The 14461-nt window shown below is 39.1% G+C and overlaps 1 protein-coding gene across 1 annotated transcript in view; it reads right to left on the reverse strand.

Moving 5' to 3' along the window:
- Positions 1-1707: 1707 nt before the first annotated feature.
- SLC30A9 (solute carrier family 30 member 9) overlaps positions 1708-14461 on the reverse strand; it is a 68846-nt gene continuing 56092 nt past the window's right edge. Inside the window, exon 18 of the mRNA XM_067531284.1 lies at positions 1708-9049. Within this exon, the coding sequence (XP_067387385.1) occupies positions 9005-9049 (45 nt within the window). The 3' untranslated portion in view covers positions 1708-9004. The remainder of the gene's footprint in view (positions 9050-14461) is intronic.

Consider the following 14461-nt stretch of genomic DNA (forward strand, 5'->3'; position numbering starts at 1 on the left):
AGTGTCTGTTGAATCCATGTTTTTTTAGTGTAGCAGTTATGAAAAGTTCCCAGGAAAGTCAGAGAAAAAATTCTAGATGTTGGTTATACTCCTCAATCTTTTTCCTGGTTTATTAATCTGTCCCTTGATCCAATCTCAGGGAGAATGACTAAGTGACTCAATTCCTTGTTCTCTCTAGATTCTCTGATTCAATTTCTAAAATCCAAGCTCTCCTTCCAATTGCAGGTCTAATTTTCCATTTTTTGCCAATTTAACCCTTAAAGACATCTTAATTAAGGAATTTTAGTGTTACGCACTTGCAAGTCCTTTTAAAACATTAAAGTTCTATGACAAAGCTTTTTTCACTAGTACCTCAGCTATTAAACAGATAATGGGGTTAAACACCTTCTTGACTCTTCTCAGCTTCAAGCTGGTCTGTTTACCAGTTTGCTTCGTGGCTTTTCACCAACTAACTCTCAATTGGTTTGTGCAAGTCAGTTAGGTCTCATAGTGACTTCCCTCCCCCAGTATGGCAAGTATTGAAATGAAATGTTAGGGTGGTAACTCTCTCCATGCTCCCAATGCACTGTAGGCCTCCTTCCTTGGATCTTCTGCAAGTCCCACTCTCCCTATGTGGCACTTCAATAATTGTTTTTCCAGCAGCTTGTTGCCCCTGCGGTCAGTCTCTTCATACATTACCATCACAAGGTATCAGAGAGAAAGGGATTAAACAAACAAAGAATGAAAACTTCTTCTTGCTTATCTTGTTACCTAGAGAGGAGAAAGCTATTAAATTCTGGGCTGCCCAAGACCCGTCTTTGCTCCTCAAAGGCAGAATTAAAGAAAAAAGCACTTTACGGAAAATTGATAAATGTCCCATGGCTGCCAACATAACAGATTGAAAGGAGATATTTGTCTGATGAACAGGTTTATTAATCCTTACTAAACTGGCTGATTTTCAGGTGGATAATACCTAGCTTTTTCTTAAGAGTCTGGGACAGCTGTGCTGGGGAATTAGTTTCCAGTCACACGTCAAATAAGGATTATTGTATAGAGACAATTGAGCCTAAACTCTAGGAACCCCCATTCACTTGCATGTATACTAAAGCACAACCTGTCTCCCCTACTAACTATTCTCGACTTAATCCTGAGATGCGGAACCAGGATGTGGATATGGTTCACACTGGAAGTTTATATCAAGGGGGAACCAGCATATATTTGGCCCATGCAGGGAGTCTGAATGCTCCGCTTTGTGGGAGGAACCTCATTGTGTTAGGAGAGGGAGAGGGCCAGGACTAGGGAGTGATCAGAATTGAAGAATTTACTATCTATGAGCTAAAAGCTGCCAAACTGCCATTTTTTTCAAACTACTTTTCAAATGACAACATATTAAATATTGATATTGAGACTCCAGTTATTTCTAGAAGTTGTGTCCAACCATTCATACATTGAGAAACCCAAAATTACTGTAATATGCAAAATGCTATTCTGTATTCATAATAGCTGCAAACCTGTCCAAACCTGCTCAGTCACTGCCTGAAGCCAGTGTTCTCAACTGTTTTATCTTTGAAAAGTAAACATAAATTGCTCTGCTCAAATTAAACCAGAACATAGCTTTTGTCACCTGCAATTTATTTAACATTTTTACTGACGAACAATTACTTTCTAGAGGTTTTTTTTACAAGATACAATATGTACCAATGTTATGCATAAAACATAAAAAACATATGCAGAGATAAATAGTTTATTAATATGCCTATGCCTCTTAGTCAGCATGATTCCCAGACTTAAAGTAACAAATACAGCAAAATGAAAAGCATCACAAAAGAGCATCAGAATAGTGGAGACATACATTTGTTTGAAAGACTGATGTGGTTACATGGAGAAACATCAGACACCAATTTTGAGGTTCTCAATAGAAAAATCTCTTCCAGATACTAAGTGAAGAGGTCCAAAATAATGGCTTTCAGACTTGTTGCAGTGTTGGTAATGATTAAACAGAAATGTATTTTCATATTCAATATAGCACATTTCCACTTCAATAAACCAAAATTTTTTTGCATAATCATCTTTCAAACTATAGTTATCACATTTATTTTCTACCAGACTATAAAAGGATGTTTTTTCTGCTCTAAGATTTGAAACAGTTGCTTTTATCCTAAAAAATAATAAATCCACTTTAAATTTGAGTTAGAAAATCAACCTGGTCTTAGGTCAGATGAGAGCATGGAACTATGTCTCACTATTTTAATCAAGTAGACTCTTTCCCCAACTCTACCTCATAATTTTGTTAATGAATACTAGAAATACAGTATTTTGTGCATACACTTTATCAGAACAATAATTTTAAAAGGGAATAAGAGCCTCTATTGGAATGGTTCTTGGTGGTTTTGAGCAGCGTTAGCGAAAGAAACTGCCCTCAAAAGTGCACAAAATACAGGCTGGAAAACTACTTCTGTACTTGCTACAAATGAAGTTTTTCTCCTCAGCTAGTTTTTTCCTCTCCATGTTATTTAAATAATTGAAGCATCCTTGAACATGATACTTAGTACAAATAAAGGTTTAAAGTGATTTGCAAAAAGTTATGTAACTGGGTACTTTACTTTGTCCACAAAAGTTTAGATAACCTGAAAAGGACTAGAATTTCTTCCAGTCATTCTGTTAAATATTGGTGTGTTCACAATATAATGCAGTAATCTTTGGAACATTATATATTTCTTGCTACCAGGAGATAACTGCTTTTTATGTGTCCACGAGATGGTGCTTCAGTTGTTTTGTTGCTATAAGGTGTACTTTTTTAAAAAAAAAAAAATATATATATATATATATATCCTTCAGTTAATTCCAAACTCCTTCTGCTGGACTGAGTTAGATGATTTAGGTGGCCAAATTACACAATACCAGTATTTTCTTTCAATTTTTGTATCCATAGTGGAGTACTTTTGAGTTTCCTCTCTGCAGTGCCAATACTAAAAGCCCTTCCTACACTTCAGTGTTCTCTCTGTCTTAAACAGCTTGCCAACAGCTTTGAGAGAGGTACATTTCCACACTGAGATTACTCCAACATACTTAGCAGTAGGACCCAGAATTTTCCTTCCCTCGCTGCTAAATAATTAAACATGTATGATAGACCACCTTAGACAATTTCTTGTCTTAGGCTACTCTACTTCAAACTTTTGAAGTAGTGATCTATGCCACCTTCATCTACTCACCTCAGTTCAGAAACAAATGGTTAGTCCTTTAGATTGGTCATCTAGAACAATTTTCACCATATAAAACTTTCCAGTTAGACTGAAAAAAGTATTTGTTTCACTGAACCATTATTTTAAAGAAATAAAAATGTTTCAAAAGTTTTTCTTTGAGCAGATATTAACTATAGTGCATTCTGTATCGTCAGCTTTCTTATCTATTTTTCCATTCAAACTGTAATATTTATCTTATTTCTTACCACATTCTCTATATGATTAACATTGTTCATTTTTTCCACTTCCCAAGTTCCACACATCCTATTTTTTCTTTTTCTTTCTTTTTTTTTTTTTTTTTTTTTGCATGTTACTGCTTACCTTGAAAAGTCTTCCATTCCTTTTCTTCAAACACTGCCTGTTTTACTGCAGTTTCTGCAGTCCAGTAACTGTCCAAAGCTAGAGGCAAACTTTTCTCCAATGGCATGTTTTTTTTAAAAACAAGATTGTTCTGCTTGCAAGTCAAAGCTCATAGTTAAATAATGCTCCTTTTATATTTATTTCAATATATAACAGCCTAAACTATTAAATATTTATTTGCCTCACTAAACAGTGGAAAAATAACCCATTTAAATGATGATGGTGCATTCCATCCTTTCTGGAGAATCTGTCGGTATGCCTCAACATGTCCAATTACATTAATTCTTTATCACTCCAATTCACCCATTGGTTTCTCAACACCCAGAGATTACACACATAGAAAACAGAAAAACATAGTACAGAGCACTAAAGTTACAGAAGGATGTTTTCATTTTATACTCACCTCAGCAATGTAAACTTTGGGGCAATTATAGACCATTTTTAGCTTTACCACAGAGATAAATACTCTCCAAAATTGATCATTCTAGTCTGCTAGGCCTGACTGCCGTAAGAATAAGCTATCACAACAAGAAAGACTTTTTTTTGGCCAAACCCCAAGTCATCCCAATAAGTTTTTGTGGATCATTCTATTGTAAAGTTGCCTCAATCCAAATTTTGAATGAACAAGATAATTTAAATGAGATTTCAAATAAATGGCAAACTTTCCACCATATGCAAAGATAATATCCTCTATTTTCAGAAATTATATGGATTTGATGCACCTATCACAGTATATCTGGGGGCATGTCAACAAGGTTAGATGCATCATATTCTCTCTCAATGACTAGAACAAAACTAGCTAATAGGATAAAATGTCAGGAGATTCAGTTAGCAGAAAGCCTAAATCACATTCCAAATGTGGTTGCAGTCCGGCTCATATTTTTCTGGCATGTGTAAGTAATAAATAAGAGGACACCTCTGAGAACTGCACCCTTGCAACAGAAAAAGCTGAAACGTTTATGCTGAGTATCAGACAACGGAAGCTTACCCTATTCAGGGCTTTTACAGATAGCAACCTGCATCTTGAATTAAATTCCACTGTGAATTTGGAGTCAGGAGTCAATCCAAAATCCAGAGCACAAGTATAACATACTCCTGCCAGTCTGCTCTACTCAAATATCAAGCAGCTGCACACAATCTACACCAGCTGAAGGTTAGCCTAAAGTAGACTTTGTTGGACTAGTCCTTAGCCTTGAGATTACAACCATAGCGAAGATCCCATCTGAGGGGGAAAGGATACAATCTTATGTTCAGTCTCAGAGGACAAAATATTCAGGGAGTCTGTTTAGGAGTCCAAGAAAGGAGGGGGGGGAAAAAAAGGATTCTAATGAGACCTTAAAACTGTGAGCCCTCAGATGGAGTGGTTAGACTTCACTCTTCCTTTAAAATGTATCTTTCCTGTCAATCAGCATTACCTTAGTCTTATCCAGATTGAAGCTAAATCAGGTTGGATTTTATCCAGGTCCCTATCTCTACTAGATTGGGAAGAACAGTCAACAGCTCCTTATCAATAATACTGTCATCCGCTGAAAGATTTATTAGTATCCCAGGTATAATATGCAAGGTGAATATAGTAAAACAAAACAAATATCTAGGTAACAGTGTAAGATGTTTTAAACAGTTATTTCTAGTTGCAATCTGTGGAACAAATGCAAGACAAATTAAATGATTGGGGTGGTGGTGGTGGGAAATATAACCATTAAGTGCTGAACTCCAACTTAGCAAACTCAATTAGTTATACTGGTAAATCATTTAGAGGATGTAGTGCAGATTGCGTGAGAAATTCAACAATTTGATCATTCATAGGAAAAAAGTGCTAATTAGGAAAATATGCTTCACTACTTTCCAACCAACTCTGATCTGAAATACAACATTAAGGGAAAAGCACCACAGTATCAATAAGATGACCAGGGTCCACTGATTTTTGCACTAGTGAAAGTTTACAGAATTATGAAATATCATGCAACTAATGAGAATTTATTACCTGCAAAATAAATTGATGTAGTTGTCTGAATCCAGTTTTGCAAAATAAAGAGAGCAACAGAATGTATAAAAATAAATATATTCTATGGCTTTAAGAGGCAATAAAGATTTATTGAAAATAATCCTAGAATAAACATTTTAATTTTAGTGGAATCCTTGCTCCATTGATTTAACCACTCTTTCAAATCAGAGATCACATTAAGAGAAATGTTAAGATGTCACATCTATGGTATATGACGAAAACACCCAATTCCTCAGATCTTTGCATTTACTTTAATCCAAAATATCTTACCACAGAAACTGATTACCCCAAAAAGTCTCCCTCATAAAAGCTGTAATGAGGCTAAATCAAATCCTGGACTCAGTTCAGCCAGTTCTTCGGACCCATGCAAAATACTGTAGCTTAAATTTGAATAATAGTTTTCACTAAAAAATTTAACTTCAATCTGAATATATTACTTTAAACTGCTACCACCTTGAAGTGTGATTCCCTTCAAAATGTGTCTAAAAATGGGGTACTAGGTTTATTATGCCAATTTCTGTTATCAGTTGTGTCAGTTTAGAAGATGTTTTAACCAAATGCAAGCCAGGAAAACCCATGCTGGGCTCTACGAATCAAGCTGGGGTCTTTCCTCATGCATCATCACCAGTGAAAGTGGCTTTGCAGATCAAATTAGGTTCTTAATAATGCCTGGGCAAACCTACAGCCTCAAATGGGTTTGCAAAACTGTAACCAACTGGAATTTAGTAAATCCCCTTGATGATAGAACCAAAAGAATCCAGGTTACAGCACTGCAAAAACAATAAAAGGCAGCAAAATCTTATTTTTGTCACTATAGTTGGCAGATATAATCAGAATATATGCAAGGAGCAGCTATGTCTGAGAAAATGCCATTTCTATACAAACACTTTTCAGAGGAGTATGCACTTTAAGATTATGTGCTTAAGTATCTCTTTAAACTAGATAAAGGAGCATTTTAGTACATTTCTAATATTTACTAGCCTTTGTGGATGTTTCAGGACCACAGAAAAACTCCCCATATGCATTACTAATGTCCATTCATGATAACCCAGTCTATATGTCATTTATGATGTCACATTCACCACTGAAGAGTAACAACCAGAGACAATGTTCACATTGTTGCTCCTCCCTTTTCAGGTTTTTAAAATTTTTGTTTTTCTTCAGTAATACTTTATAATGCTTTATACTTAAAAATCACATGCATTATAGGAAGAAGTGGGGGGGGGGAGAGGGGGGAAGAGAGAGAAGGGGAGATAAACAGTATTTGCATCACTCAGAGTCAAGTTCCAGTGCTCTTCCAGGATGAGTATGTCATTAGCAGAGTGCATGCTGGGATGTGGAGATGATGACTTGGGGAAAAGGCTCAAAAGTAAACCATTTAGAATGTGCTAAAATGTCCCTCATTAGTTATTTGGAACACCATGCACAAAGTTGTAACATTTTACAAATATGTGCAATTAACTTTAAAATATCACTTTTGATAAACACATTTCTAATTATCAGACTTAAGTACATACTACAGGTCTAATTAGCACAGCAATGGGAGAAAGCCACAAAATCCAACCTTCCCTTAGATTAAGTACGAATAGGCTATAAGCAAATGACTCATGAGGAGGGAAGGAATAGGAATTATGGGCAAGGGTACTAGCAGACCCTTCACTCCCAACTAAGTAACAAAATCATCCATTACACACACTGCAGTACATAAAGCCTCATCTCTAAAAACTAAAATTTGGAATGTCACTTTACTTAAAATTCACAGCATGCCGTGTTTTGCAATTGTCAAAAGGCATGCTATTTTAAATTCTCCTAATTCACTGGCAAATGACATTTTACATTTTAAAAAAAATACTATTACAAAGCATTTAATCAAATCCTGACATTTTGGTCTCCACCATTATTATTTGCTGCAATGCATATGATTTAATCTTAAGAAATTGATTTTGATGACTTGTGTTCCATATCAACATTTCTGCCCTCAGTATGTCAGTCACTAGACTACTCAGCAACAGAATCATCAGGATGCTCTCACCGCCACCTCTCTCCCATGAGCAATTTTCATGTTACTGAAACGTTTTAAAGTGCATAAAGGATTTTTCTTGGAGAAAGATTTATCTGTAATTATTCCATTAATATTTCAATTACTAGATTTGAATGATTTGTACTCACTTAGCCTTTATTAAAAGACTATTTCTTACAGAATCTGCCTATGACTTGGGATACCTATTGCAGAAAGCTTTATTCTAGAAACCCATTCTGTAAAACACCAGAATCCTGCATTTCAAACATGTAAATTCTATGCACTCAGTTTGGGGATTACTAACAGCCACTGACATACTTCAACACAATTGTTTTACCTCCCCCAAGCAAGGGGGTTATTCTGGAAAAAAAACCCAAAAGCAATCTACAATTCAGATTCATATAAGTAGTGCCTGTGTAAATAAATTAATGTATCATCTTCACATCTGTTTAATTATAAACATTTCTAGAGTATGTTAAAACTTCTACACATCTCTTGCTTTTGCTAGCAAAGACCATCTGTGGAATATTGCCTCTTAAAAGTGTAAAAAGCCAAATGAAAAATAACAGAATACTACTAAGTACTATAGTAAATCGTTTCCCATGTTATTTCGTCCATTAGCAAGTTAAAGCAACAAAAAGCTATATGGGTGGAAAAAGGGGAAAAATCTGAAGAGAGGAAACACAAGACACTGATCTAGTTTGCTGAGATTTCTGCATCATGTTCAGTAACTGAACATACACTAGGGTCAAGCACAAAGCCAACTGCATTCAAGAGACTGATCTGATCCTCTGAGATTATGTCAATAATTTGCTTCTGCCAGCATTGCAGTTTCCAAGTCATGAAATTTGAGAAAAGGGCAGTTCTTTTTGGAGGGACTGATCTCTGAGAGAAGAGACCATATAGCTAGAATATAACAACTGGTTCAAGACTGGCTGGTGGAACAAATGGAACAAAGCCTGTTTTAGTATTTAATATCTGTATCTTGCAAATACCTCTAATGGCTTCTAAGAAGGAAGCAGTTAAATGAGTGCAAACTGATCTGAAAGCTGACAAAAAATTGAAAAGGGGAAACTATAATCTGTGTATTTTCAGGTATTGACATTTGTCTTATGCAAAGTAAGGGATCTAGGTTCCAAGTCCCAAATAAATCCATCTCCAACAGTCTTGTGTAGAAATTATTATAAGTAACTTTTGTTGAACTGATCTTCTATGCAAAGTTGTTGACTCTGAGTCTAATGCTTTTCTGGAAACTGAATCAGTAACAACAGTTCAGGAAGCCTACAGCATAAAGTAAATGAGGTATGGTCTTGAGGTCACTGTAGTTTCAATAGCTGTTCCATCTCTGTGCAAACTTGTTTCCAAAAGAGAGTACTCCAAAGGATTCTTCTGTCAAGTCTACAATATCTCCAAATCTACATGTCGAACATCAGGATTGCGTTGCTGAAACAAAAAACAATACATTTTATTAATAAGCATAGTCAATCAAATGTACCACACTGATGCTGATGACAAGACCTGCCATGATGTTGGCAACAGGATAACAAATTCCTACTCATGGTAACACAGCAACTGTTGTAAAATTAAGACTAACTAATACATTTAACCTAACCCATAGACAGGTCTAAAGAATTTGTCCACTGAGAAACACATTTATCAGCATATATTAGGATGGTGACACTTCATAGCTAAATTAGTTCTAATGCTTTAAAAAGTATGAAGCAGCTGCCATGATTTTAAAAAGGTAATTGGTTAAGGGTAAAAATGTCCAAATAAAAAAAATTACATTCTACATCTAAGAGGCACTTTCCTGAATACCAAAAGTGCATGGAAAGAATTGGTCTACGCCATTAAAATGATTTGTAAGACTTAACATACTGACCAAGTTTCTATTAAAGAAATACACAAGTTCAGACACTGTGAAAATATTATGTGGTTTGCATAACAGATGATGTTTGCTTGAAGTAACTTGTTTCACAGACATTTCTACAGGTGACTAATTTAGATAAAGCTTTTTCAATAGCAACATATTTATTGAAATCCCTATATACACTGAAAATAGGATTCATGTTTTGAAAATTATTAGCTTTGAGCCTGCTGTTCAAAAATCACAAAGGGCTGGCCTGCTGATCCAACTACAGTCAAAAGACTGATTTTGATTTTCAATAGCACCTCTTTGGGGTGATAAAATTAAAACTACTTAGAATATTTCTCAAAAATCCCACACACACGAGGCAAGGACATGCTCTTGAATAGTGCCTTCCGATGAAGGGGAAAGGCAGTCACAAGGTACAACATTTATCTGCACACCATGCTTCTGATCATGGCTCTGTGCTCTCCTTGGAAAGTATCATGGAATTTACCTCTGCCTGTGGAAATATTTGTCTGCCCAAATGCCTCATCTTCAGACAACAGAAATGATTGACTACACCAAACGCAGGAAAATAAGTTCTTCAGCACAGACAGGAAAAACATTTAGAAAAAAATCAACTTCATGAGTACCCACCAAAGAAATAGATGGAATGGATATGTTCTGTATTAAAAAGTTTCCTTTGGAGCTTTTCATACGTTTGTAATATAAAAACAAACAGTTTTCCCATTTATTTCATAAAGATTAATATAATTTATTTGTCCATATTATTCCTTCTGCTGGTCAGTCACAGAGGGAATGATACCCTGTCCATCTTTTCACTCTAGAAGGAACAGACAACTGTTCTTCCAAGCATTCGCCCACATTGTGAGAAGTAAAAGAATATAAGTAAGAAAACCAGACTCTTAAGGATACAACAACAAAGCCCCTAATATAAGCAAAAATAGAACTGAATGTTGAACACCTGCTGCTTCCCTGACCTCACCAATCCATGTACACTTTCAGGAATTCTCAGCCTCTGCTCAAAACTAGGTGATCATGCATCAATACATGAAAAAAACAGTTATTCACCTTCTGTAACTGTTGTTCTTCAAGATATGTTGCTCGTGGTTCCAAGTAGGTGTATTTGTGTTATGTGCACAGTTGCCAGAAGGTTTTTCCCCTAGTGGATACGTAGGGTCAGCTCTGGAGCTCCCTGGAGTCATGCCCTCATGGCACCGTATATAGGGCTCTTCAGTTCCTTCTTGCTGGCTGGCTTTGACAGAGGAGTAGGCGGACACGTCTTTGAATGGTCATGAACAACACATCTCGAAGATGTAACAGTTACAGAAGGTTAGTAACCATTTTTTCTTCTTTGAATGGTTGCTCATGTCGATTCCAAGTAGATGACTCACAAAGCAGATCCATAGGAGGACGGGTCAAAGTTCAATGACCTGCAGATTGCAATACTGGTCTACCAAATGCAGCATTGTCTCTGGCTTGCTGTGTAATAGCATGGTGTGCCACAAAGGTATGAATAGATGACCACGTCATAGCTCTACAAATATCTTGGATCGGGATCGGAGTGAGGAACACTGCTGAAGACACCTGTGCCCTTGTGGAGTGAGCTGTCAGAGCTGGGGCTGGTATTTTTGCCAAGTCATAACATGTCCTGATATATGATGTGATCCATGAAGAGATTATTTGTGAAGATACCGGAAAGCCTTTCATCCTGTCTACTATTGCTACAAAGAGCTGGGTTGTTTTCCTACAGGGTTCAGTCCTCTCAGTATAAAAAGCCAAGTCCCATCTAACATCCAGAGAATGCAGCCTCTGCTCTCAGCTATTGGCATGTGGCTTTGGGTAGAACATCTGTAGGAATATGTACTGGTTTGAGTGGAATTGTGACACCACCTTCAGAAGGAAAGCCAGGTGAAGGCACAGCTGAACCTTGCTTAGAAGAAAACCGTATAACGAGGCTTTAGACATGAGGGCCCGGAGTTCTGAGACTCTCCTGGCCCAAATTATGGCCACTAGAAAGGCTACCTTCCAGGACAGATAGAGAAGCATGCATGTCGCTAGAGATCTGAACGGAGGACCCCATCAGTCCTGACAGTATAAGGCTGAGATCCCATTGGAGAGTCAGCTGATGTGTTTGAGGGTATAACCTCTCTAGACCTTTAAAGAAACGCCCCCCCATGTGGTTGGTGAAGACCAAATGGCCTGCAACCCAGGGATGAAATGCCAAGATTGCAGCCAGGTGGACCCAGTTTGACAATACCAACAGCCCTTGCTGTTTGAGATGTAACAGACAGTCCAAGATGAAAGGTATTGACAACAGCACAGGCAGAGTATCCTTCTGCATTGACCAGATGAGAACCTTTTCAACTTAGCTAGGTAAGTGGCCCTGGTGGAACATTTTCTGCTGCCTAGAAGGACATCTCTGACTGGTTCTGAGCAGTCTAGTTCCAGAGAATACAGCCATGAAGCTTCTACACCGTGAGGTGGAAAGACTCTAGACTGGGGTGACAAAGGCGGTGGTCCTGAGTGATCAAGTGCGCAACCAACGGCAGACTGATAGTTTCCACTGAGAGGTTGAGGAGCGTGGTGTACCAGTGTTGGCGTAGCCATGCTGGGGCTACCAGAATTACAGAGGACCTTTCCTTCCTGATTTTCAGCAGGACCTTGTGAATGAGCGGGATTGGCGGAGACATGTAGGACAGATGCCCTGTCCAAGGTATTAGGAATGCATCCGCAATTGATCTGAGAGTCTGGAAAGAGCAGAACTGCATGCACTTCCTGTTGCGTCTCATGGCAAACAAGTCTATGTGGGGAATTCCCCACCGTTGGAAGATGTTGTCCACCGCATCCGGGCGGAGAGACCACTCGCAGTTGGAGAAAGACTTGCTGAGGTGGTCCGCAACTCGGGCAGGTAGAATGCCTCGAGGTGAATCAAGTGGACTATGCAGAAGTCCCACAGTTTGATGGCTTCCTGGGCCAGGGTACAGGAGCGTGCTCCATCCTATCTGTTTTTATAAAACATTGCTGTTGTATTGTCCGTCATGACCAATACAAATTTGCCTTCCAGGTGGGCTTGGAAGGTCTGACAGGCCAAGTATACCGCCCCTCAGTTCTCTCTCATTGATGTGGAGCAAGAGCTCTACCTTGGACCAGAGGCTTTGGGTACTGAGTGCTCCCCAGTGAGGTCCCCAGCCCATCCCTGAGGTGTCGGTGACCAGGGACAGTGAGGGGGAAGGTGTGGAGAAGGGGATTCCTGCACAGACAAACTGTGAATTGAGCCACCAGTGAAGGATTTCTAACACAGAGGGGAGGGAGCGAGACTACCCTGTGTATGTAGTCTTGGGACGGATGATACACAGAGGCTAGCCAAATCTGGTGTGATCTGAGAAGTAGCCTGGCATGCTGAATGATGTAGGTGCATGCTGCTAAGTGCCCCAGGAGTTTCAGGCAGTTTTGAGCCGCGGTGGCGGGATACCGTTTAAACTTTTCTATGTTGGAGCATATAGTCCAGAATTGAGATTCCAGAAGAAAAGCCCTGGCCTGGTTTGAATCTAGCACTGCTCCTATGAACTCTATCCACTGAGTAGGAATCAAGGTCAGCTTCTGCACATTGACCAGGAGACAACTTGGCAAAGCTTGACCTTATCAATTTTACTTCTGCTTCCACCTGCTGCAACCTTTGATCAACCAGTTGTTGAGGTACAGATAGACTTGCACCTTCCACTTCCACAGGAATGCAGCAAAAACCACCATACACTTGGTAAACACTCGAGGTGCCGCAGAAAGGCCAAATGGAAGTACAGAGAACTGGTAGTGGGGCTGGTTGACTATGAATCAGAGAAATCTTTTGTGACTTGGAATGATCAACACACGAAAATACGCATCCTTCAAGTTGAGGGCGGCATACAAATCTCCCGGATCCAAGAAGGAACTAATTGAGGCCAAAGAGACCATGCAGAATCTCAACTTCTTCATGAATCTGTTGAGGCTTCATAAGTCCAGAATGGATCTGAGACCACTTTTGGCTTTCGGGATTAGGAAGTAGTGAGAGTAGAACCACTTGCCACTCAGCTTTTGAAGAACCTCTTCCACCCCGCCTATCTTTAGGAGCGCCTGCATCTCTTGTATTAGAAATTGCTTGTGAGAAGGGTACCTGAAGAGGAATGGTGAGGGCAGGGAGTGAGAGGGAGGGTGGGGAATTGAATTGAAGGGAGTTATCCCAGTTCTACCATGAGTAGCACCCAGCAATTTGATGTGATCTGGGCTCACACATGATAGAAGTGGGATAACTGATGTGAAAAGAATATGGGTAAAGGATCTGAGCCCTGAATTGGTACACCATCCTCTGGCACACCCTCAAAAGTTCTGTTTGGAGCCGTAGGATTGCCTTGCCGGTCCAGGGCATTGGCTGGTAGAAGGCTGAGAGGGTTTCCTCCTGTAATTCCTGCCCCTTTTACAATTATATTCCTGTCTGGGTTGGAATAGGTAGAACCGAGGTAGGAGTTGAGATTTGAAATGCCTCCTCTGCGGCACTGGAGTGTGGAGGCCTAAGAACTTTAAAGTAGCCAGAGAATCCATAAGGCTGTGCAGTTTTGAGACTGTCTGCTCAGAGAACAACAGTAGGCTTTCGAAGGGAAGGTCATGGATTATTTGCTGGACCTTATGGGGGAGGCCTGAGGCTTATAGCCACGAGCTCCAATGCATCGTTACCGCCAATGACATGGTGCAAGCTGAGGCATCCACCACATCCAGTGCCGCCTGAAGTAAGGCCCTTGCAACTGCCTGGCCTTCTTCTATCAGGGCTGTGAACTCCGCCCTGGAGTCTGATGGCATAGACTCAGAGAACTCTGACGCAGACCCCCCCACCCCCAAGAGTTAAATGGTATCTACTCAACAGTACCTGCTGATTTGCAATATGGACTTGGAGCCCGCCCAATTGAATACACCTTTCTCCCAAAGCAGTTCAATTTTTTCACATCTGTCAC

This window comes from Emydura macquarii, unplaced genomic scaffold, assembly GCF_026122565.2.
Source record: "Emydura macquarii macquarii isolate MOO-44397 ecotype Brisbane River unplaced genomic scaffold, CSIRO-AGI_Emac_v2 contig_3128, whole genome shotgun sequence".
NCBI classification, from domain to species: domain Eukaryota; kingdom Metazoa; phylum Chordata; order Testudines; family Chelidae; genus Emydura; species Emydura macquarii.